Below are 26086 nucleotides of genomic sequence, written 5' to 3'. Positions count from 1 at the left end.
CTGTGTGTGGCCAGCAGGCAGTAGAGGTATGAATGAGACTTCTTTTTTTTTTTTTCTTTTTTTTTTTTTTTTTTAAATTACTTAGTCTGATTGTAAGATTTTAATTAAATTAGTTTTATGTGGAGGCTTGTAAATTTTAGAATGATTCCTATAACACATTGTTTTTAAACCTAGATTTCCCTGCTGTTTGAAATGCATACTTCTAGGAATTTTATTGATTTGTCGATTTGGTCTACTCCTGATGATTCACAATTGCAGGAGTTCTTGTGCTACAAAGCAGGAGGATGACACCAGGCGGGGTGTTCCCTCCCGTGCCCTGGCTACTCTGTACTTGTTGCAGACTGCAGAGAGTACTGTGCCCTTATTTGACCCATGACTTTCTTTTTTTCTAAATTGTTAAAGTAAATAGGAAACAGTATTCAATTCTGAGAGAAAACAGAAAGTAATCCCAAACCCTCTGAATGGTTTTAAAAAAACTGGCTGAACTGAAGACTTAAAATCAGTTTTTATCCTTTTCCATTGCAAACAAAAAAGACACCACATAATTGAATGCAGATTAAATAACTTTTGTGAAGGCTAGAGTTCAGAAGAAAGATAAAAATGGGTTTGTACTGTTTTTTTTTGTCCTCAGTGTTAAAAATCTAAGTGGTTGCTTAGAAGTGTGAAATTTGTAGTACCCCAGCCTAAAATCTAACCACTTAAATTTGTGAACAAAATTCAGGTACCAATACTGTCCTTCTGCCCCGCAGATTCTCTAGTTTGGATCACCTTGTAGCAGCAACTGCTCTGCAAGAAACACTTATGCAAAATGTAAGTGAACTGCTTATCTGAAGGTATGGGCACATGTGTAAACTCCTGCAAGGCAAGCTCAGCTCCAAATTTGCATCATCAGCAGCTCCCACCTGATCTAACTTCGGTTAATGTGAAAGCTTACCCGTCTCTCACTGAAGGATAAATTGCTGGCTTGTGCTCACTGAAGGGTAAAAGCGAACACATTCTTACAGCAGAAAAGCTAACAAGACATGAATTAACATGCTAGTTTATCTTGCAGTAATTTGTTCTGCAGCCATAACCTGATGGTGCGTAAGGCAATGAAGCCAAGAGTGCTTCAGCATGCACTTTTCTCCGTGATAATGTTGCATCTGCCTCTGCTGCCCCTGAGTTGTCAGTGAACTGATACGGGTTAAAATGATAACTTTTCAGGTAGTTGGAAGAATAATGGTGCCAAAGCTCTCTTTAAATTGGCTTTGGAGCTGTGTTTTCAATATATGCAAAATATATCAATTTGCATCAAAATAAATGGCAACATAAATTTATAAACTCACTATGTGAATAACTTTTGTCTTTTCCATGCCTTTTGTAGATGCTTGCTTGGTGGTTTGGGAACTGGTCTAACATTCGGTCTAACGTTTAGTCTCTTGGACTGGTCTAATGTTTGTAATCTCTTGGATTGCAAAAGTGGTGGAGGTTCTCTTGTTTGTTGTTTGGTTGGGCTTTTTTGTTTGTTGTTTTTTTTTCCTCAACCAGCATGACCATTCGGGTGTTGAGCTGTCTTCAGTTAGCCCTCTGGTAGAGATAGCCTTGAAATGTAACAGAACCCAAAGTGGCTCTGTTTCCTCTTTTCTCCAGAAGATCTCAGTGTTTTCAGCCTTTGTTATGGTTTGTCTCTGATATGACACTACATTTTGTGAATTAATTAGATTTGAGTTTCCCATCTTGGCTTTTCACCAGGTTTATCTTCAAATGCAGTTTATCCATTGTCCTCTCTCGGGGCCCAAGCTGGATTTGGGGTTGTAAAAGTGAAAAGGAAATAGTGTCTTTGGTGGTTTGGTTTGTTTCTTCTTCGGGATTTTAAAAATACTTTTAATTACAGGATAAAAACCAGTTGCTAAATATAGATGAATCAGGGGACAGATAACTTCCAGCCTACATAATCCCAAGACAGAGTATAAAACTTTTTACAGTATTAGTGATGCTGTCAGTTTAGTAGAAAATACCCTGCTAGCTTGTGGCAGCCTGGGTTGGTGCCTCTCGCTGTGTCGGCAGGCATGCTGCGCTTGTGTGGAAACGTGAAGTGCACTGCAAAGAATTCAAGTAGAAAATGCTCACTCCTTTTTCTCTAGAGCTCCTGAGCAGGGGTTTTGAGCTCCAGACAAAATTAGTAAAAATTTCAGCACTTAATTGCAGCAATTTGTGTGTTTCTCTCCTGAATCCTCAAATATGCAGCCTGTGTGAATTGTTTTACTTAATGCTTTCCCATCAGATGGCAATTCTACTTATATTGGGCTGACATGCATGTTACCAGTAAATTAGGTGTTTATAGGGCAAACTGTTTTGCAACCTGCTTGGAACAGCCTGTCATCTCAGAAGATCCGAGTGTGGCAGTTGGAGAAAGCTCTCTGGTTGCCTGACCAGAAATTAACTTCGCTATTTGTCAGCATTTCTATTGAATATAATAAGCTATTTTTAAACCGCTTGTTGCCAACATGACCTCAAAATTAGAACATGTAGGAAAATGGGTTTGGTTTTCAGTGAAAAGGAAATACTTTTGGGCAAAATGCCACTTCAGCTTCTCATAGGAAGTGTAGTTGAGGAACTCTTATTCTCATCCTCCCCTGTGGATTGAGATTCCTGGTTGGAATAAATCTCTGATAAGGTACCGGTCTCATGGGCAAAAGCAATGCTTCCTGGGAGAAGTCCAAGGAAATGCTCTCATAAGCAAATGTTCTGATAAGGCAATTAGACTGCGATTTCACGAGTGGTACAGCGGCTGCGTGCAGTTCTCGGCTCTTGTTTGGTTACTTACTGAAGCTTTTGAGATTCAGAGCTTTTTAATCGGTCATACTCAGAATACTGGCAGGTGAGCCTTACTCCATCTCTTTGTATCGGTTTAAGAGCCTGCTGCCCTTTTTGGCAGAACGGCGTATCTGTGCCCGTTTCTCAGTCACCCGAGTGCGAGGTCGGGCGGCTGGGCTTTAAGCTACGCGCTGACCGGACTCCGGAGCTTTGTGCTGGAGCAGCGGGTTTGTGCATCGTGCTGTGGCGCTGCCGGTCTTCAGCAGGGACAAGAGTGGGTGTCTGTCCTCGTGTGTCGATTTGCTGCAGTACCTGTCACCTGCCTGAGGTGACTGAATGGCCCCCCTTGAAATTCTGGTTCCTTTAGAGTCAGTGATGCATAGACTCCTCTGCAGCTTGTAAAGCAAAATACCTAACTGATACTGCTCTAATGCATCTCTCAGCCTTAATGGAGGATAGAAGCCTTGCACCTCCTCTTAAGACTTTCAGCATTGCCTTTGCACATTCAAAGATTTTTAAATGGCTTTTGGCTTGTAAAATAAAGAAACTGTGTCTGTAGAAGAGCTGCTTCAGCTTGTTTAGTGGTAAGAAATGCGTGTGTTTTTTATTTTGCACACATGTTCTAATCTCTAAACCCTACCAAGTAAATTCAAGAAAATACTTTGTTACTAGTTATATCAGGCATTTTGCAGCTATGAAGGAATGAAGCTAACGTTGCTTTATAACTAGATAGTTGCGATTGAGAATCCCGGAGCGACTTCCTATCCCTGCTCTTACACTGTTAGTGCTCGTGGCTATTCTAGGTACATGCTCCCTCCCAGGGACTGTCGTCTAGCCTTTGCCATACATCTAAACCCTTCACTTAATTTGCACGAGAGATTTGGATTGCTTGGAGTGCCACACCTTATTGCCTTCAAATGCTCATCAAGCAGCTTTGAGCGCAGGTGTTTGTGCAAAAGTGGAGTTTGGTCTGGCTGTTTGCTAAAGTAGAAATACTTCAGGAATTATCCCTTATGCTGAAAGAATGCCCCGCAATGCTACAAGACCAGGCAGCGTTGCATTCGTCACTGAACTTGTGCACGTGAGTAGCATGTTTATTTGTACTTCAACAAGTATTAACATCACCACACCTACACTTCCCAGTTGTAGTGCTATAGCGGTGTTTTCTTTATCCATGGGTATATCTTTAAATTATTACTTATTTTACAATATTGCTTGTAATAGATTACGGAAAGACGGATGATTCTAGAGAAATGAGCCAACGCCATGCCCGTTGGCTTGGCGTATCCCAATACAGTGGGAACTAACTTGCCTAATGACTTACAGCATCAGGAGAAAGTAACAGTTGCTGAAGGAGGGTTTGGGGGGTCAGTGACAAAACTCACATCTTTTTGTTATTTGGAATGGCTAAAGTGCATCATGAGATATAAAACAATTTAATATTTTTAATTTGGCTGATCAGAAGTAGTACTGGGCAGTGATTTTCTGGAATGCTTTTAATTTCAGAATTCTTTTCAGCTTTGAAATTGTTGCATTTTGAATTTAAGCTTCTTAAATGCCAGATACCACAAACATGAATGTGTTGATTTTTCTTCTCACCTATGTCAAATAGTTTTAACTGGAAAACACTAGATCTTTTCAGGGTTTAAAATAGTGTTCAAACTGCTTTTAAAGCTGCTTTCATTCAAAGGCCGCCTATTGGCACCCATAAACATCTATGTTCTGTAGCTTAGTTAATCTAATGGGAAATAAGCATATATAATCGAGTTAGATTTTGTTGCCTTGCATTCTGCAGTCTTTTTTTTCTATCAAAATGAGGCGTCATGTTTGTAAGCAGGTTTCTTTTTCAGGAAAAAAGAGCAATATTGCAAGAAGACTTTCAGAATATTTTCTGTTCCCCACGCTGTATCCCGTATGATTTTACTTCTGTAGCTGAATATTGAGTCTTTTTAGTAGTAGTACATTCTCTGATAGCTTCTTGGCTAATTGTCGTTTGAATCTAGTAAAAGTGAGCATGTCTAAAGGGTAGTTTAGGTAGTATATAGAAACCAATACGTAAGAGAGTAGTGTATAAAAAGCATCGAATTCTGGGCTGTGGAAGTGTAACTACACAACTGTCTTCCCCTTCTGAAGAGATAAGAGTACGTAATTTTTTAGAGATTTACCCAGGACGTGGAAGTCAATTCAGTGCATTTCTCATTTAAACATAAGAACTTCTACCAGTAGGCTAAGCAAGGGCTGGACTGTGCCCCTCAGTAAACGCGTGAACCTGTCACTCGTACTTAAAGAACAGCACAAGCATCTGATTTTAGGAACAGTCGTAGGGCTATGAATCCTTGCCTTGCATGGGTGCCTTGGAAGCTTGTGCTACTGGTGTCCTGCTTGGTTGCTCTAGGTAGGTGTTTAAATTCGTGGAGGCAGGATTTCATGCGCATCACTCTTCAGAGCTTCTCTGTCAGCTATTTTAGGTAACCTTATGCTCAGAGTAATAGTTATTCCTGGGTCTAATGCTTCAGTTGCTGTGGAAAGACACTAAACAAGTAATGTGGATTTGTGTTTTCCGCTTTGAAGTGAATATCTATCTATCTCTGAATCTGTGTCCAAAAATATTTTCCTTTTGCAGGGACCTCCATTCATACTTGCAGAAGCTCAGATTTTTCACAGGGACATTTGTCATGACAGTGGTTGACAGAAAGTGGCTAAATGTGTGTTTTGGTGCCTATTAGCAATATTCTTTTTTTCTTCTTCTAGGACGTGAAAATCTGAGAAATGAACAAATTACGGCAAAGCTTTAGAAGAAAGAAAGATGTCTATGTCCCGGAGGCCAGCAGGCCTCATCAGTGGCAGACTGATGAAGAAGGCGTTCGTACTGGCAAGTGTAGCTTTCCTGTTAAGGTAAGAGTTTCTGCCTTTGTTTCGGATATCCATGAGGTATTCTTGCCATGAATTATTATTTGAGGGTTTTTTTTGGCAAGCATAAGCCAGCGGCATGCTTCATTACACACTGACCTATTTTACAGTCAGCTCTCATTGCAAAGGATGTGGCTCTTTTTTTAAAGCCAGATGACTCACGTAACAAATGCCTTGGAAAAATCACTGTCTGAGATATCCTACATTATTATCTAGTTGAAATAAATCATGTAGCTAGGCAGAGGAGTAATATAATATTTATCTTCATTTTCTGGAAGAGCAGAAATGATAGACCTCTTGGATTGCATGGAAAGGTACTCGCTTCTCTGTTAAAAGTGGAGTTACGGTTACAGTTTGACTTGTAAGGTAAGCAGTGGGTTGTGCTTGGAAAGGAAACCTTCCTCCCTTTTGATAATTGAAAACCTTGCAAAGTAACACCTGCGTTTCCTTCCAGTGCTTGAGGTTATAAGCACTTGCTAACTTCTGAGAGTGTCTTCTGTGCTACGATTTTGTGAGTGTATGTGTGTATATATTAGAGACTGTTAATGCATGTGAAACTGAAATTACCTTTTTGAATTCTGAGAACTCATTCCAGATTATCAGAGGTATTTTGTTTTGTGTCACCATTTCTCCTTCCCCTTTATTTAAGAAACAATATTATTTTAATATTTTAGAATAATATTTCATGATAATACTTAAGAAATATAATAATAAAAATAAATATGAAATTTAAGGTGTCTTGTTGCATATGCTCCCCTTGTAATCAAAAGCTTTCTTCCTCAAAGCACACTAATACTAACTCTACAGTAGATTGTAAGCAGATGACACTTACGGAAAGCTAATGGATTAAATATCTATGCACAAGGAAAACAATCTGTGGTTCTGACACCTAAGGACCTTTTGTTAGTTTTTACCTCTATTATACTTAAAGTAATTCTGTCGATAGTTGAACAGGCAATGTTGCTAGGTGGAACTCTTGAAACTGGCTGTTACATATTTTTGTAAAGCTGTGGGTATGTGTAGATATACAATAAATTTGCGATAACTTTCACACCAGGTTCATGCCCTGCTTTACCCTGCTATAGTTGCTTACGTGTGCTTTTACATACACTCAAGTGTATATAATGTTTCCAGTTGGTTATGGTTGCTTGCCTATTTGTCTTGTGTTAGTTTTCTGCTAGAAGGAAAGAACTGTAATCCAATACTAAACTGAGATGGTGTTTTGCCAGAGCTTTGAAAGTAACTGCTCTGTGGAAGCTCAAACTTAGATTAAGGTTTAACACTGTCTAGAAGAGAGCAGAGCTGTTAGCTTAAGGATCGTTACGTTTTAATAACTTAGCCATTACACAGGTTGAAAAGCAAAATGCTCAATTTCTAGGCATTTAGTTTTACTCCCAACTTTTCCAATCCTTTACTGAACACAAAGGGAGTGAACCACTTTTTGCTGTTTAAAGACTGACTTCTTTTAACTCTCAGTCAGGACTTGCACTTATAATGACAAATGCTTCCTGTATTTAAATGAAGCATTCATCTATTCTGGGCACATGTTCCCAAAGTCAAAAAAGGTTTTGGGCTTTTCCGTGCTGAAGAGGCATACAAATGGATGAGTCTTTGCATCCTGTCATCGTAATGGCACTTGTTTACCCTTATTTGCCCGCTTTATATTGGCATTCACTGAATTAATTTAATTTGTTCATTGGAAAAAATACTCTGAAGTAAACACATCTTTACATTTCTTGATTTGGTCAGAATGGTAGACTATTAATATTTTAAAGAATTTGCAATTAGATGAAAGTTTAAAATCAGAATAATTTGACATTAAGAGGTGTTTTAGCTTACTCGATTAGAATTTATCTTCCAAAATACTGTGCCTTGAGATGGGCAGTAGTGGAAATTTTTATTAGGCTTGGGCTGCAAAGTGGGTGTTAACTGGTGTTTAATAGATACAGACAGGAAGTATGCCATTGTGAGTGAACGAGATAAACCAGATGTAGAGTCATCGGTTTCGTGGGTGGTACTATATTTTGCTCACAAAAAGAATAGAACTTTGTGCTATTGAAGGAGAGTATCCTGTCACGCTGTTCTCGGGTATTATTCGGAAATTCATACATTCCAGGAAAAGTATGCTGTCGCCCATGTCCTTAAATATCTGATAGGGTGACTTTTCTTCCTGATGCTCCTCAATGGAGCAGAATAAACTGAGATATTTTGGGAAAAATGGTTAATGAATAGGAATGTATTCAAGTCTGAAACACGGTGAAAATATCTTCATTTTCTTAAAGTTCCTAAATGGGAATTCCAGAGTGGCTCATTGCCTGTAGTACAACTGCTCAACAACAGTTTAATATGTTTTTGGGGGGGGTGGGGGGGCTAGTCTGTCCTTATTCTTTATGGTCTGCCTTGCCCACTCTCTAAAAATGATTGGCCGTAGTTCTTTGGACCTCAAAGTATAGCTGAGTAGAAAGTCTGGAGTCTGGCTTTTGCAGGGATGACGAAGACTTTGCCTATATAGTAGGTGAAGATCTGAGAATTGCTAACAAATGTCTCTACAGCTGTCTCTAAGATTTTCTGTATGAAAGTAAAATACATGAAACGAACGTAGTAGCAGCCATGTTGAGGGCTTTGTTTCTTCTAATGCTTGCTCTTTTATTTAAGTAAGGCTCTTTTTTGGAGAGAGGAGACTAGTGCAAATGCAGAGTAGGGAATGCTTGCTCTCGGTTTCTCTTGTAAAAGAGAAAGATCATGGAAATTTGATGGGTGAAAGACATGTCACTCTCTTAAGTAGTGTTAAGTTTGTGTGTGTTTTAACTTCTTGCCTTTGGGCATTTATATTTTGCCCAGAGTTGAGGTGTTTGTAGAGTGCTAGCACTGATTTATCCTTTTTTAGATATTACAGAACATGTGGAAGCACTTTGAAAATCACGTTGCAAATAGGATTTCATCCTGCCTCCAGGCTTTGTTCTGTTTGTGTTGGACAGGGACTCCAGTAGCTGCTCGCTCATTGTGCTTTGAGGATGCTGTACTGCAAACAGATTTAATGTTGTTGAAAGGTTTTCTGTGTTGGCACAGTTCTTGAAGCTTTTCCTGTGCTACATCCACAGCTGATCCTTATTGTTAATTAAAGTCCGTAAGTGTGCTGTTGGATTTTGAGCAAATCTGATGCATCTATGGATCGTCTTTATTTCAGTAGAGAAGATGGTTTGTGGAAAGTATTGGTAAAATTCCTATTACATTGTTGCTTTAAAATTCAGGGAAGTGAATTTGATGCACGGTTGGTTCTCTCCAGTGCTGTGCTCATAAATTTGGAGGTGGCAATAATCCTGGGCGCGTACCGTTACTTTTAGGCAATTACACTTTTTTCTTTTTTTTTTTGTTTAACAGTCTGTGTTTTTCCACTAGTTGGAGTGGCTGTGTTGTAACCAGCTACTGCTCATATTTTCTCAGTTGTCTTAGTGTGTGTAGCATGTATTTACAGATAGCTCTTCACCATGTTGGAAATCTAACCATGCTTGAGGTGGTAATCTGACACATACAAAATGGGGCCTCGGAATGGCTACTGACTTTCCTGCAGTGCTCCTGACTTTCCTGCAGTGTTCTTCTGCCTAAACTGCTTTGAATCCACTCAAGTTGCATGGAAAGAAGAGCCAGGATTCTGGAGCGTACGGCTGAATAGTTTTTTCACACTCCACTGCATCAGCAGAGAGACAGGTGTCTATCTATCAGCGAAGGTATGAAAAGGATGTTAAACTTGTGTTTAGACAAGTGTGACTTGCAGACTTTTGCTATTCCATTGGGAACATAATGGTATTGCTCTCCTAGCTTTTGTGATGTGGAGGCATAATACATTGCAGCTTTTATAGATATACTCAGAGTTGCCTCTGAGTTCTTAAATGTGGCACTGTTACAGCTGCTGGAAAATCTGTGCAGAAGTACAATTTCAGGGGCGAATTCTCTTCCACTGTCCTAACAAACTAAAAAGTAACTATTGTGTTTCAGTAGTGAATCCTCCCTCTGAGAGAAAAACTGTTCCAGATATAATGCCAGACGGAGACATTGTATTTAAAATTATTCAGAAGTAGATTATTCTAACAGACATGATAGCCGTGCTTATCAGTGCTATAACTTATTTTTACACAATCTTTATACATCATAATGGCAAAAAATGAATTTCATTGACATACACATTTTCAAACTTGCTTTCTTGCTCCAGACACTACCTCACTGAGAACATGCAGCTGTTCTATGTTTTAATGACTAAAATATTTGACACTAGGGCTTCTTTTGTCTGAAATGCCTTTTCGAATGTCCCTCTGGGTAAGTAGTTCTTATTCATACAAATGCACTTTAGAGTAACTGGCCTGTGAAATTTATATCAGAAAAATTAGGTCATTTCCCTCTACTTAACAGAACTAAACAAACCAAACATTTGCAAGCTCTTGGTGGTTCTAACCAACTGGGTGTGTTAAACAGAATATTAACAGCTGATTGCTACCTGTGGTTCTAGAAGATGGAACAGTCACGTATATCTTGGATTAATTTAATTAGTTCATTCTGTCACTTTCACGTTTTTGGTGGTCAGTCTCTTGACCTTCATGCGTCTAAGGCTACTGTTGCCTGTAGCCGGCAAGTTTACTTGCATATTTTATTCCATTTATTCCAACTGGAAAACTAAACATATCAGTGAAAAAAGTCCATGTGGAAGAGTAACAAACCACATTTGTATTTTTGAATTTGAATCCCAGGATTTGCTGCTGAGTGCCTGGTATCATGTGAGTTAGCCTTTCCACTGAATCTTGATTTCTGTGTTAGTGTTGACAAACAGAAATTGTATGGATGCAGTTGTACGTTCACACATAAAAGAATTGACTTTTCAGAGTAAATACTCTTCAACTGTTTCCTACCTTGCTTCGGTGGGAGATGTTTGGAGGACACCGTATTGCTCTGTATTGAAGCAGAGACAGAAGAAAAGGGGACAACTTGCGCTGAGCCCTGTAGAGTATCCTCACCGGGACCTGCGAGTGTCGGTTCTCGTGCCTGGGGTCCCTGTGACCCGGCAGCGTGTTACGTCATTAGGCCGTACGTGGCCCTGCTGAAACCGCTATCAGTAGGAAATAGGCCATTTCTGTCACTTTGCTGTGTGCTCTCGCACCACTAGTATCTGCCCAGTTGTCCTCTTTAGTTTTGGAATTTACATATTGAACTTTATTGCTTAATGTCAAATTTATAAATCTCATGTTAAAAATAACTTCTTGGTTTTAATCAGTTTATAAATACAGCTTGCATGCCATTCTGTTCCTCCAGATCAGAAAGACTGGTACTCAGCACAGGTAACTGTGGCTTTTATTTTATGTCTGAAATGCACTTCTAGTTTGAAATAATAGTAGCTGTGAAAGAGTTTACCAGCGTGTTGATGCTGAAGTGCCTTTAAGTTAGGCATGTGATATTTTTGACTGTGAAAGCTTGAGATACTTGAATAGTCTTTGGAAACTATGTTAAGTATTTTTAAGAAGTTAATGTGACAAATCTGCTGATTTCTGAAATGTTGCACAGCCTTACACATTAAACACTACAAATCCCTACTCTTAAGGCATGAACTGATGTTAGCAATGAACAATAACCATTTGTATTGAATGCTAACCCAGCAGCAAGCAAAGGTACATTTTAAAAATCCTGCAGCATTTAAGATCAGAGGAAAAAAGCTTGAAGACAGCTAATTATAAAAGAATGGTGATTATAACAGAAGGTGCGAGACTTGCCTCCAATATATTCCTAGGCATTCTTGTCACGATTAAAGGGAATGTGATGCAATCCCTGATCATTAAACTTTTCACACTTGTGTCCAACCCTTAGTTTTGTTTGAATAGCATTGCAAACAAGAAGTTTTAAATGAAGCTTTTTACTCAGTTTTAAAACCCTCCTGTCCTTGGCCAAGGTAAAATTCATAAATTGTTTAGTAAACTTCAAATTGTTTTAAAGATATGACTATTAATGTTTAGAGCCATAAAAATGATTTGGATGTCCTTGCAGAAATATTTCTTTTAAATGTAATTTAGGTGTTGGAAATCAAAAAGTTTTCACTGGGTTATAGTTTTTAATTCTGGGTGTTTTGTTTTTTAAAACTAGGGGATTTCCAGTGTCATAAATAGAAACGGAATTTTTTGCAGGACTTGAAGAAAAGGTACCATGTGCACCTGTGCAGTGTCTTTATAAAACTTTGTGCTATCAACGCCTTCTTTTCTTTTCTTTTCTTTTTTTTTTAAAGAAAATTTTAAATTTACTTACTGACACTGAACTCCTGGAAAAGTAGGAATCGCACATCAGAGCGAACACTCGAAAACCTAGGTCTAACAGTACATACCTGAAGCTGTAAAGAGGCTAGGAGAAATAGTGGGTTTAAGCCTCATCAAGGGAAATTTAGGCTAGGCATTAACAACAACTCAGCAAAACAACCTCCCTTTCTAACAGTGAGGCATGTAAGTCGCAGAGTAGAAGGTCTACCCTATTGATCTCCAGTTACAGAAATGTCGTAATACCTTCAGGCTGACTTCTCTGATGTAGATGTGGAAGTAGATCCTGCCTTGAGGCAAGTGCTGTCCTACATAACCTCCCGAGTTCCTTCTCTGCCTTGTTTTAGGGTTTTGTGAGAATATGAAGAATATAGCATTTGTGTATCCTGTATTGAGCTTTGCTACTTTGTCTTCAGTAGTCCTAACTGGACATGTTTGTTATTCCCTCAGGGTGTTGTTTCTGTTCACACTGATAAATACGATATGAGAATCAGTAAGTGAAATGCACAGTACGCCTCTTAGGTGGGTGTGATGTGAAGGCACATGGAGAACTACTGGTATACATACGACTTTGTTTTTAGAGTTAGATTCTTTTGACCCGCGCTATTCAGAGACATTTAGCAGTCATAGGCTGTTACAGCTCATGTTTTGAGGGGTTTAACAGGTTGATGAGACGTTTTCATTTCTGGTGACTTAGGGAAGTGGAAGAAGTTGGACCCTAAGGACATGTGTAGCATTGTAACTAACCTGTAGCTTTGACTAAGCAGAATTAAGCTTCGTTTGTTGATGCTTAATCATGGAGTTTCTGTTTTCTGTGCTTCTACAGCTCTGTCTAAGCAAATATCTGTTTCAAACTGGTAAGTTAAAAAAGCAGAGGCATTGGTGTGAGAGAGGAGAGAAATAAAGTATTGAACATTAGGATGTAAATCTTACAGAAGTCAGTGGAAAAATAGCTCAGTTTTAAGACATATCCAGGCTTTCTGGATTTAAGCTTATGTCTAGTAGCAAGACAGCATTTCACTGTGGAGCTCAGGCTTTAATTCTTGAGCAACACCAATTCCAGAAGCGTATCTACACATGCAGATGCCAAGTAGTCAGTCTTACTGTTACAAATAATACCCCAGTTGTAGAGAGAATAGTACTTACACAGAGGAAGAAAGAGGAATGTTGCTGCCTCTAGGAAAAACACCAGGGAAATGGTGGTGTGCTTTTCTCTATGGCAGCTAGTTCCCTAGCACGGGACACCTTGGCCAAGGCTTATAGTAAGCCATTTCCTGCGTTCATCTAGTTTCAAATGTAATCTGAAGAACCTAATCTGTTATTGCAAATAAAACAGCGCATGTGAACATCTGCTGATGCAGAGGGAACTTCAGTGATTTGTGTGGCTGCGTCTGTTGGGAAGAGAGTCTGTAATAGCATATTACCAGGCTTGAACAAACAAAACTGGCTCAAGTGAGTTGTCCAGGTGGAAGGCGTTTGGGTGAAGGATCTTTCTTTTTGCCAGCTATTATTGTTGAACTTTGAAATTTTGAAAACTGAGTCAGCCAAGTATTTGTGAAAGAACTGAAAACACAGAAAGAAGATCAAGGCAGTATTTCTTGTACTACGGCACGGATGGTAGATCTGTTTTGTTTCTGACCTGATACATCAGCCCTTGATGTTTTCTTACGAGCAATTTCTAGAGCGTATATTTGGGGGAAGGCAGTAGGACAGCTTCACCAAAAACACTTGATATGGTAACTTAAGTTGTTAATTTTTAGATGAAGTTGGAAAAAGTTTAAAATGTGAAAAAGAGTAAAGTTTCTCAAGCACTTTTCAAGTTCTAAGGGTGTTTTGCTACGTGCCAGTTTAACTTGTTCCTGTGTTGATTGCTTTCTGTTTGACTTGAGATTGATACCGAACACCACCATCTGTGAAAGAGAACATAAAGCCTAGAGGTGAAGAGGGAAAGTGTTTTGTTTTTTTTTTTTATTACTTGCTGTACCATCATCTCATCTTTTTTTTCTGAAAATGATAATATAAGCAATACTTCTATTTAAAAATGTTTGTGTTAAGGGGTTCTCCAACAGCTCCTGAAAGTATTATATTTGGATTGAGCTTTTATTTTATGTTACTTTGTATATGGACTCTGCCCATAAGGATTCTAGCTTTCTGTAAAAGCATTGGTGGCTAATTTCTGGTGTAACGATTAAATCTCTTACAGAGCATCTTATGGCTGAGAATTGCTGATGTCATGACTATCATTCATTGGTTGCTATGGAAATTAAGTAGGAATGCATTCAATATTAATACTGCATTCCTACTATGTGCACTTTCATGATGGAAAAGTATTCACTTTCTCCAGGAATGCTAGCTGCAGTGATCCTTGTGACAAGGAGTGCTCTTTGCAAGTATGTCCAGGGTACGCCCTTCCTTACTGTTCTGCAAAGTCATCAGCCACCATGGTGTGGCTTATGCAGTTCACATTGATTTTGTGCACCCAGTAATTATGTGTCCCAGTCCTTGAGTGTGTTTGTGGTGATGTGCCACGATGGATTTGCATGAGTTTTTACTTACGTGGAACAAGTCGCTGCCCAGGCCCTTCACAGTGTTTCTTCTCCTTCAGTTTGAAAGAGAAGTTCCTTTCAGAGATCCTGAAAGGTTGTGTATAGAAGTGTGGGATTTGTGTATCTGCTTTTTAAAGTGATATCCATGCAGTCTCTTTCCTGTGGTGGGACAACAGAGTTTGATGGGATGATTTATTTTTGTTAAGTCCCGAATTCTGGTGTTTAACTTCCATTTCAGGCTGTAAGGAGCAGACCATGTCTTAATCTACTGGCAGCTGTATTTTCTTTCTCTATTAAATTTTGAAATGTCATTCATAAAATGCTGTTGCACTAATAAGTTGAGCTAATATTTCAAATTTAAGGTTAGGTAATGATATAATTACAATTTAACACTTCTGATTAAAATGTAAGGGTACTAGAAAAGGTCTCAGTCTGTAAAAGAGCTGTTTGCCAAGTTTCTTGAAGAAATATTTAAGTCTTTGAGTACTACCCATTAAAAGTCAGATAGCTATTGTAGCACTAGTTAAATACAGGAGCCATGTATATTTACTCTCAGCCTGGTGGGGGAAAAAGTTTTTAGAAATAAGCCTGAAGACTTGGAAGGGGACCTGCTGCTTGAGGGAGACTTGGCTAAAAAAAAGAGGACCACAGAATTCTGATTATACAGTTGAAAGTTATTTTTACAAGAAAAACTTAAAAATATGTTGGTATCTATAAGGAATTAATACACCACCATCCCACCCCAGAAAAAAAACCCAGGAAGAATTTTGAAACCGCCTGTAAAATGTACAAGGCCACTGGAACTGATAGCGATGAGCTGCTGGCTTTTTCAAAAATGGTGCAATGGGAAGAACAAGTTTTTTTTTGACGAAGGGCTTAAAGTGTAAAGTGTAAGTGCAAACAAAGCACCTTTTGTCCTCTATATCATAAAGAAGTATTGTGTGGCAGTGTAATTTCTTTTATAATTCAGAATTGATTGATGCTCAATGAGGTCTGTGGATTGTATCCTTTTGGTGTGGGTAGATGCACTTGATATGTGCAATAATGTCCCCATTCAGTGGAGTGGAAGTAGTATTGAAAACTGCAGCTAAACTCGCTGTCTCTAGCAGCAGTGGCATGACTGATTGCTGAAAGTTGGAGCATGGGACTTGAATAGAGGTTTGGCAACACAGGGGAAAATGGTTGTCTTTTTTGGAGTGTGACATGAGGCAATATTTACCCTGCTCTGTTTCTCCCTTTTCCAAGCAAAAGGCAGGTTGCCAAGTACAGGGACTGAATGGTTTGGATCTTCAGTTGGAAACATTTTGCCTACACTGGGATAAATGAGATGTGCAGATAGCTCAGGAAATCCGAAAGTTGTCCTCTATTTGTCTGACACTTTACTTAATGGTCATGCAAACTAGATGGCTCATTCCATGCATGTATCTTTTTTCTGTCCTCTATAAACCTCAGCTTTGTTCCTGTCTATATCCCTTCCTTTTTAAAGAGAAGTTGACAAACTTTCTTAAGTTACTAAACCCAAAACTTTCCCATGACAAATATGCACAACCACAGAATTTCTGCATCCCTGGAACTTCCAGAGGAGTCATGGCAGAACCGAAGATCAATCTACGATAGCTGTTGATATAAGTATGTACTTCCAGACACATAGTAAATGTATCTTTAGTTGTTACTATTTGTGTATTTTTAGGATTAAAATTTTCTAGTTAGCATGCCTTCTGGAGAAATGAAGATCTTGCGCAAGTGTTCAGCAAGCTCAGCTGAGGGAGTACAGTTGCTGTTTTGGCAGCTCCAGCATTCAATTATAAGCCTTCAGCCTCACAGAACTCATTTTCAAAAAGCTCTAAAGTGTCAGATCTCTTTTATTTACTGTGTAGTTTCTATGCAGTTTATTTTTCAAGCTGTTCTCCAGCTGTGAGGGCTGGTTTAAATGAAATTCTTGCAGAATTGTTCCATCCAGATTTACTCTGTTTTAAAAATGCCACATAGTGAGATTTAATGTTAAAGACCTCTGTCACTTAAGATCTTCTAAATCTTTCAGCAGCTTAATGATATGTAGGGTGATATGTAGAGTCCCCTCTTTTGGAGCATCTTGCCTTGCATGAAAAAAACCCTCAACTTTCAAATTTCTGTTAAATCTTTAAAACAGTCTGAGTTTGTCTATTTAGTTGAATCTATTATGTTACGCTGATAGAGTGCTTCAACATGGTGCTAAAGAGTGAAGTCTTTTTTTGTCCATCCAGTTAAGTATGGTATCCTAATTAATGAAACAAAACCTGGGAGATTTCAGATAAGTCGTGACAGAATATTCTGTGATGGAGTGGGACTTCTCAATAGATTCTCAAACCTAGGTTTACCACTGCATTAAGTGACACAAGTATTGATTCTGATATTTTAAAACCATTTCTTCACTCTCTGGCTAGTCTAGAATATAAATGCTGAATTGCATACAATTCTTACAATGCCACGTAAATTGGGGTAAGTTTCTCTGACCTATACCTCTTATTACAAATCTTCAGAAAGTTTTTATTTAATAGTTTCTATGGTTTTCTTCAAGAGTTAAGTACTTTGAATAAGGATATGAATGTTTCTGAGAGAACATTTCCTTCCCTTATCAAAAAGAACTACTATTGGAAAAGGTAGGGAGAAATTGGAAAACTTAGAGCTTCCCCCGCAAATGTAAAATGAAACTATCCACAGTACCCCGAGCAATACATTCCCATGTATTTCTTGAAATTGTTTTCTCTATAGGCTAATATTATTCTGGGTTATTAACTTAAAAGCTTTGAAACTTGCAGTTTCTATTCACTGTTGTTTTGCTTTTTTTTTTAAAGTAGGACTTGATAAGATGAATATACAGAAAACTGATATTTTAAAAAACTTTTTGTGAGAATGATGAATGTTTCAGTGTCCACATAAGAGCCTGGTGTTGCAATGAAGAGAAACAATTTTGGTTTACAATTTGGAAAACGGGGAAGAAAAGAAGGATTTTTTCTGTTTGCAACATTGAAATTTCTTGTATTTGGACACGAACATTCAAATATATTTGGTTATCTTACTATTAGTATAATTCAGTTTTTCATACTAAATAAATTTATCGTTATTCAAAAATAATTTACTCACAGTCATCTCTATATTGACTTAAGGTTTTCATGCTATACTAGTAAAAAAAAGTGAGTAAAGCTCATGCTGAATAAGCAGGAAAATACAGTTCTACTTTTCAGTTTCATTTTTTCCCCCGAGTAAGGAAAGTCTGTCTTTCCCTCAAAATTTCTAGATGCAGTAGGCTTTTCTACTGATGCTGGTGCCCCATATAAATACAAAGGCAAACCTCCAAATACAGATCTCGAAAGAAGGCTGGCAAAGTGCTGTTAATGTCTGTCACCTCAGCTGTACTGAGATGAATTCAGAGATTGGATTTTTAAAGGCAGGGAGTTTAAGGAGCAACTATTAAGCTTTTCTCCCCCAACTCTTTCCTGCAGTACCTGGGGCATGTCGAAGTGGATGAATCCAGAGGAATGCATATCTGTGAAGATGCTGTGAAGAGACTGAAATCTGTATGTATATTTGTTTCATGAAAAAGTTGGCTTCGGGGCTGTGAGCGTTACTGGAAAAGGTCCATTCGGCAGCAGTGCCCCAGCTAAAGACTGAACTTTTGACCCATGTTAGGAGAACAGTTGGCCGGTTTGAGAGCACTGCCGCGGTTAGGGGGACGTGCTAATCTGATGATGAGAGGGAGAGAGTTACAACTGTTCTTTCTACTCGCAGAAACTATTTGCAAAACAAATGTGTAAAAATCCTCGGTGACCTTTGAAACTAAGTTGGTACCCACATGGGACTTCAACCATTGTTTTTTAACAGTTCTTTCTCCCTCTCTCTCTTCCTCTCCCTCTCTCTCTCCCTCTGTTGCCTGCCACTTTAATAGTGACTTAATGCACCGTTATTATACAAAATATTACTTGATTTAGGCTGCTTTTTTCTAATGCACTGCAACGTTGTAGTCACGCATGAAATAATCTGGCTTGCATCTGCTCAAAGTGGCCTGAAGGCTGCCTAATTCTGATATGTTATGCAGTGGGCTGCTCTTAGTTTGGCTTCTGTGAACGTTTGCTCCTGTAAATGGCACTCGTTCAAAGCTCTTTCTATTTCTATGGCTCATTTGAAGAGGTCTTGTCATCTCTTTCCTGCAGTAGTAATATCACAAAATCCTGCGGAAATAGCAAACTCCAGAAAGGCAGCGATCAGCCTATCAAGGAACTGAGGCTAAAACAGCATTGAAGAGAAGAGGAGAAAGGACATTAAAATTTGAAGTCTGAATAGAGATAGAGAACTGCAATCCTTTTCATCACTTCTCTTAAGTGTCTTAGCTATATACATTCTTCAGTGATGCCTTTAGTGGAAGAAACTCTTGTATCCTTGTAGCTCAGCAAAATTACTGAAAGTACATGAAACACTTCTACTGCACCTTTGCTAACTTAAGGTATCTGCTACCGGACATCGCTTTTTCGCCTCACCAAATGTGAGAGCTCAAATGACTTCCAACTAAACCTGTTCTTCCCATCTTCCTAGCACACAACAGAGGATTATAGGTTATCTTTTCTTCCTTCTGTTGTGCTGTAAAGTTTCTGAATTGGTTCAGTGCTGATTAAAATCAAGTCTTTCCATTCTTTTCTTTCAGCTAATGTATAGCAACCTGTTAAAGCTGCATCCCATCTGTTCCCATTCAGTCCAACAGTGATTGGTGATTGATTTTATTAAAAAGGGCCACACAAAATATAAATGAGTTTCTTTGTTCTATGGATTTAGTTTACGTAGCTAAAAGTGCAAGTACTGACCACATAATGAATTGCATCCGTTTTTGTTTCATTCTGGTTTTTGTTCTATCAGAATACTTTCTATTAGCACACCAAATAACCTCGCAGTATCTACTTTATGCAACTTCTCTCATTCTCTTCTCTGGGGAGCTATGCTGTGAAGTATTTGTTCTCCAGTTTTTTTTATAAACTTTAAGCCCACAAGCCTGTTAAGTGTAGCTAAGCTTATAACTAATGAGACACAGTAAAAGCATAGTGCCCAGTTTCTTCTGGAATCTGGATAATTCCAGGATTGTGATTCTTGATCACCTGAATTATTCAAATGTCAGACTTGGATATCCAATTTTTACAGTGCATTCTCTGGAAGTAAATAATTTCGTTTCCCTATTCTGTGCTATGTCATTCTTCCAAATTGTGAATGGCATGAACTTAACCCATTCTCATAAATTCAACATTTTTCTTCAGATAATTTTGATTTCTGCTGCTGTTTTTGATGTCTATATGTAAATTAGACACAAACGCATGTCTCTTACGATTGCTGTTTGCATTGTCTCCTTTGTCAGTGTTGGAAGTCGAGAAGCAGAGGTGAAATTCTCATTGGGCCCCAAGAGAAAGATTCAGATTACTGAAACTACTTCGAGTGCTTTAGTTGCTAGACTCCATCAGATCCAAGGTTCATTTGGAGCTGCTCACTGCAATTCAACCCCTGCCCCCTACCCCCAGCACGTAGGTTTTAAACTGGGGGCATTTCTTTAGGACTCTACTATTACTGAAACTCTTTTCTGTACAATATGCTCTCTTAATTAGCAGAAGCCAAACCACTGGATGATGTTTCAGCACGCAAGGAATGCGATAAGAAAACAGTTCGTTCTTTTAGTAGTCTCTTGCTTTCACAGTACTTGGTTATTTTGATGGGCTTTCTCTTGGTCTTGAAAGAATTACAAGTTTGAGCTGCAGTGCTCAAACTGAAAGACTAGCTTAAGGGAAATTGGACTTCACTTTTCAGATGGTAAAACTACATCAAAATGTATGTGGCCTATTTTAATCTTTAGTGTTTTCTTTGCAGGTAATGTGTAGGTTTTATAAATCCAGTCAATAAATAATAGTTCTGTTCTCTTAGACAGATTTGTTGAATACTTGCATCTTGTAGCTTCTAAAAATTAAGTTCTGTCTGTCTTTACTTATTTTAATAGATTTTTTTTTCCCTCTTAATTCTTCTTCTCCAACAGTTGGCAATTCATTTGGAGAACTGAAGTCTCCTCTTTTTTAGGGTTGACTAATGGATTTTAAAACATTTTACGGGATTTGTCAGGAAGAATATAGAACAGTGTTAATCTTGGTTTTAGGAATAGCTTAATTTCTGCTTTGCTTTTTGAAAGAAAAGATGCAAACAAATCTTTCCATCTCTTTATTGTGGGAAATAACCTTTCAGGGTTTTTTTTATTACCTGCTCATTTAATGTGTTGTAATTGTTTTTGAGCACTGCATCTTGCAGAACTTGAAACCAGATGATGGTGAGCATTTTATTCAGGCATTGTTTAATTGACAACTGAGTTAAAGAAGCCACTTTTAGCTAGACAGTCCCTCATCCATACTGTATTCTGTTGTTACAGTTTTATAGCTCTGAAATTGCACACCAACAATACTATAATGTGCAGGTTATAATATTGTTTAGAATGAATGAAGACAAACTTGAGTTATATCCCTATTTTCTGTCTGACGACATCATTGTCTGATGAAATGGCACCGCAGTCTCATTAATAGATCAGGAACCCATGTATTCAGCTATCAGTCTATTATTAACATGGATTTATATTACCAATGGAGCTTGCATTTTTCCCTTAGTAGGATATTACCGATGTAGCTTACGTTTTTCCCTTAGTAGGGATATATTACTAACTGTGTATACATTTCATATCTGGTAGGATCCTTGTATTTGGACACTAAGCATAAAATGGTTTCTTCAGAACCATTTCACTGAATTTAAAATATTCAGCGCAAACTGGAAAATAACTTTGTAAGGGCCCTGTAAGTGTATTTGACTCAGGTATGGGAACATCATATAAAGACAAAAGTATATTCTCTCATGTCATGTTGTGATTTTAAATCAGCTTTAGCATGTAGTATTGGTTTCTAACTTGCCACTTTTTGTTTTAAATGATGCATTTGTTTTAATATATGTTCTTGTTTTAGCAGGTAAAGAGACATAATTTAATATTTTAAAACATGCATTAGTTATCTCTAAACTATATTAACTTAGTGTTGTTTAAAACCCATTTTGCATGATGCCTTTTCCATTAACCTTTTCTAGTTCATTACAAAAAAATAATCTTGTTTAACAAGCATTTTGCTGAGAGCAAAATTAACCATCACCTAAAAATGAGGTAGCTTCTGGTGAATCTCTTTAGCTTTTGCTATCTTTAAAAAGCTGTTATTTAGTGTAATGCAATAGTCATTGCTCAACTTGGCAGCAGCATCCAACCCCTTCTCATTATGTACACAACACTGTGATTAATCCATTAGTTCCCCTCCTAGTGTTCAGCATATCCTGTCCAAACACATAACCGTTCCTGCCTCTAAAAATTGTTAAGCTTTTCAGCTGACTGAATGTAGAGATGTTCTTTATACAGTGTCTGAGTTTACATAAATAGGTTACAGATACCCGGTAGAAGGCTGTGTGGAAGGACGTCGGGCAGAGGCACACAGCACCAGAAGTCAGGAAATGCAAAGAGGAGATTGACACTCCCTTCTTAACTTCGTGTTTCCTGGCTTCTGTTGGCTTGCGTCAGAACCATAGCTTTGTTTTAAATGTAACCTTGTTTATTAATCAATTCTCAAGACACTGCCTCAGGATATTTGTGATCATATTTTTAATATGATATTGTTATCAGTGATCAACATGTTGGAATTGCACAGTGTTAGTTTGGGGTCAGGGGCTGTCACACAGACGCTCTCTGCCTCATCTGCAATTCTCCACCTCCTCCCCGTTACTGCTATGCCACAGTTTTCTTACAAGCGAAACAATTCGGAAAGGTAGCAGGAACAGCGATACGCTTCATGCCAGCTTCCCTCAAATGTGGAGCAGCGTGTGGCCGTGCTGGCGGAGCACCAGGCCTGGTGAATGTTCTCTCAGGAGATCGGTTCGGATCTTGCAGTTTTCTTTTCACGGTCTGGTAAGAAAATAAAGCCAGTAAACTAAACTGCAGGCAAATATGCTTAAAATTGTGTGTTGCCTTTTTCTTAATGTGAATTGGGCAATAGTATAATTGCTTCCAGGCTGAAGAAGTTTAGGAAGTTGTAGTTCAGCTCTTGGTATCTTTGTACTTGCCTAACTGTCTGTCCCTGTCTGAGCTGACTTTAAAGGGGTCTTGTTCAACCTAGCAATTCAGAGTTGTAGAACGAATATCTAGTATTTGTATGAGTATCGTATAAAGCCTTGGAGGGCTTTAGAGAGAGGGAAAGAGGAGGGGATCTCATTTGTGTTTTAGTTGTACCACAAGGTAAGATGAAATTCCTCACTATTCAGAGAAGACTGCATAAGATGTGAAGTGTAAGAGTAGCATGTAAACTAAAGCAACGAATAAACAGAATAAAATGAAGCAGTGTTTAGGCCTACTTTATACCAGCCATACATGCTTCTCTAGCTTACAAAGCATTTGCTTTGGGGAAGAGTGATCAATACAGAGCAAACTTGACTGTAATTCTGGAGTTAGAACTTCGCATTTCACAAGAGCCCGTACAGTATTTTAATTGTTTAACCATCATGTCTGCTGCCAAGTTTGGTTTATAACCTAACTAAAAGGGACTAAACAAGGGAGAGTGAAAATAAAGTAACCACTTTGCATGAAATTGGGGCTGAGGTTCTCTTCTTTCCACCAATTTCAGGGCAGTAGCTTGTTAGAATTGTGTGTGTGCCCTTTGATCTGCATTTTCATGGGATTATTTTCACATTTGCCTGTCGCACCTTCTCATGGATAACTCTAAAAACCCCTTCCTTTCCCTCCAAACCCTATTCTTGTGTGTGCTTGTTGGTTTGAAACCCTGGGACATTTTAGCTACCTACAGTAATAGCGCTCGACTTGTCCCCCCTGTTCCTCCAGGAAAGGAAGTTCTTCAAAGGCTTCTTTGGAAAAGTAAGTTTAATGCCTCGTTTGTGCTTGCACTATAAGGAGTTACATCCCTGGTATAGCACTGCCATAAAATCAGGGTGTTGAGAGTCCCCTAGTCCATTTCAGAATATTTGCTTCTAAAACAGACTTGGAAATACGTTGATCAAACAAAGAATATAGTTAAAAAAGCAACCTGAAACAGAAACTTTAAATCCGTATGGACTGTATTGGAAATCCAGTGTTCTGAAGTGATTTGGTCTTCCTGAAAAAAATGTGAATTGTCCTTTTAAACCCTTAAACTTGTGCTAGCCTACATCACCTGGGCAAATATCTACAGAGCAGTTGGGGTCTGTGCCTTGTAAGCGCTTCATGATCAGCTGCCTGGCACCATGAGTTGACCCAAATGTGAGCACTGGGAGAAAGCAGTGTGCCTACACATATACTACCTCTTAAACCTTTCTTTTTTGAGCACAGTCCTAATTCAAAGGTATACGAAGATGAGACCAGGCATTTACCTACTATGTTTTTCTAATTGCAACTCAACTGCATAACTGAAAAACTTACTGTTTCTATCGTTGCTCTTGTTTTCATGAGGACAGTGTCTTAGACGCGAAGGGAAGCAACTCTTTGTCCTTACTAAGAAAGTGCTGTACTGGCGGCTGGGTGGTTTTATTCCTGCTGTCTACATCTCCGCAAGGCAGTGCCTGTAGACCTCTGAAAGAGCTCGCTCTCTTTTACCTCTCATCTCTTCCCTACTTCTGCGTTTGAAATTCCTGTAAAACATCTTAATTTAGTTTTCATATGCAGTTAATCTAAGTTATGGCTTCTGAAGTATCTTGTTATAAAGTGAATCTTGGCTCAGATAGAAAGTAACACGTTTGTAACTTCCATACATACAAATATCTTTTGGAGCAGATTATTCTCTGGTCACAAATTTGCTTTGGCTTTGCTTGGGGAGTAAATAAAGTTTTTTTTCAGTGGCTCCTTTTTCACTTTTCACTCAGATAGTGATGCATGTCACAGAGGGACAGCTGTTTCCCCAATTCAGGTTTCTTCCTATGATGTGGAAAAGCACACATCTAAAGTGTAGTGATAGTGAAGGGCCAAAATACCATAGGTGGGAGATCTGTCAGATTAATCAGATCATTCCTACAAGCTAACAAAATTTAAGAACTGGAATCTACAAAGATTGGAGTGAAAACATGCTGTTTGCTTTACAATTGAAAATGCTAACTACTGCTATTTTTTAAAAACAAACAAACAAACCCCCCCCACCTCAATCTGATGAGATACGTTAGATTTCTTTCTGCTTGCTGGTATTAACTTATGTTAGGATACATAAGAAAGTAAAGTTGTAGAAGGACAGAGCTTTTCATAGCACTTAAAAATGTGTCTTTGACTTTTTAGTTATCTATTAAATATGCTAGCTTCCCTATTACATCTTAGTAGCTTTTTTATGAAGTCCAGTACTTTGCCACACCTTGCAGGTTTGCTTTACCTTTTATTATAATATTTTGCTAAAGAGGGACCTGCTTCTACTTCAGCCTGTGAAGTTTCATCAGGTAGCACTGAAACCACTTAAATCCATAGTGTTTAGATATCCCCACAGCGTCAGGATGGCGGTGCTTTTATTACAGCTTTGGCCTGCAACGGTAGGCCAAATCTAGAGGAAAAACTGCCAAAAAAAAAAAAAGGGACAGCTGTTCTCTCATTAATATTTGAGAAATACTAATAACTCTAATGTCTTTGGCTGTCTCATCTATAACTTCTTCACAGATGCCTTGCATTGGGATTAATATAATATTCCAAACTGCAGAGCTGCTTAAAATGCCCTACCAGCTTTCAAAAAGTCAGTCTATACAGGTTTGCTTCTTTGCCTGTCCGTATTTTCTCCCCGCTAAAAGGTAAATCTGACGGATTTGTGTCCGGAAATGTTTAAGCGTTTAGTATTGAAAATACTCTCTTTTCAGCTTTGAATAAAAATGAGTGTCTGTTGATAGCTCCAGGTTAGGCTTCTGCAGTTTTATTTTGTGTAGCATACGCAACGTAACTGAATCAACTCCCTTTTTAGGCAGCTCTTCGTATTTTAAAACTAAAGCTTTTCTGTTGTAATGGATAGTGGTACAGATTCGATGATCTTTCTCGTGTTCTGCTTCCGCCAAGTGCGTGTATTTCTCATCACGCGATGTTTTATACAAAGTCTAAAACGAAAAATTTTTTTTTATATACCTCAGGCTCCAGATGTATCTTCCAGCTGTTTGTAAGTCCCAGGACAAAATAAAATAGGCAGAAAGACTAGAAACAGTTTAGAACTATTTAAAAAATGCATTGTTGGGCAACTTTAATTCTGCCCTGGTATCCTTAAAACTTTATTTTCCAGCTTACAATATAGCTGCTACTTATGTCCACGTTCCTATCATTTCTAACAGTTAAATTGTAATGACCCGCACTGCTGATTAGGAAATGTGCATTTCGGATTTAGTCCACTTCATTTTCTTTTTGGTTTTTTGGGGGGTTGTTTTTGTTGTGGTTTTGTTTGTTTGTTTTGTTTTTTGGTGTTGTGTTTTTTTTTTTTTTTTGTGGATGCCCATACCTGTTGGAGAGGCTTCACTTGTGCCCAACCC

At 38.4% G+C, this 26086-nt stretch overlaps 1 protein-coding gene across 7 annotated transcripts in view; it reads left to right on the top strand.

The window, feature by feature from the left end:
- The window catches only part of NUMB (NUMB endocytic adaptor protein), a 96895-nt gene that overhangs the window by 54653 nt on the left and 16156 nt on the right, over positions 1–26086 (top strand). For 4 of the 7 annotated variants that reach the window (XM_075152003.1, XM_075152000.1, XM_075152004.1 and 1 more), the window contains 2 exons: positions 5548–5691; positions 18022–18096. In XM_075152003.1, the coding sequence (XP_075008104.1) occupies positions 5566–5691; positions 18022–18096 (201 nt within the window). In that variant the 5' untranslated portion in view covers positions 5548–5565. Of the gene's footprint in view, positions 1–3511; positions 3878–5547; positions 5692–8890; positions 9435–18021; positions 18097–23408; positions 23487–26086 lie in introns of those variants that run through there. The other 3 variants (XM_075152006.1, XM_075152002.1, XM_075152005.1) reach the window with 3 other exon arrangements.

This window comes from Calonectris borealis, chromosome 5 (genome assembly GCF_964195595.1).
Source record: "Calonectris borealis chromosome 5, bCalBor7.hap1.2, whole genome shotgun sequence".
NCBI classification, from domain to species: domain Eukaryota; kingdom Metazoa; phylum Chordata; class Aves; order Procellariiformes; family Procellariidae; genus Calonectris; species Calonectris borealis.
This window is presented reverse-complemented; position numbering and strand designations above follow the sequence as displayed.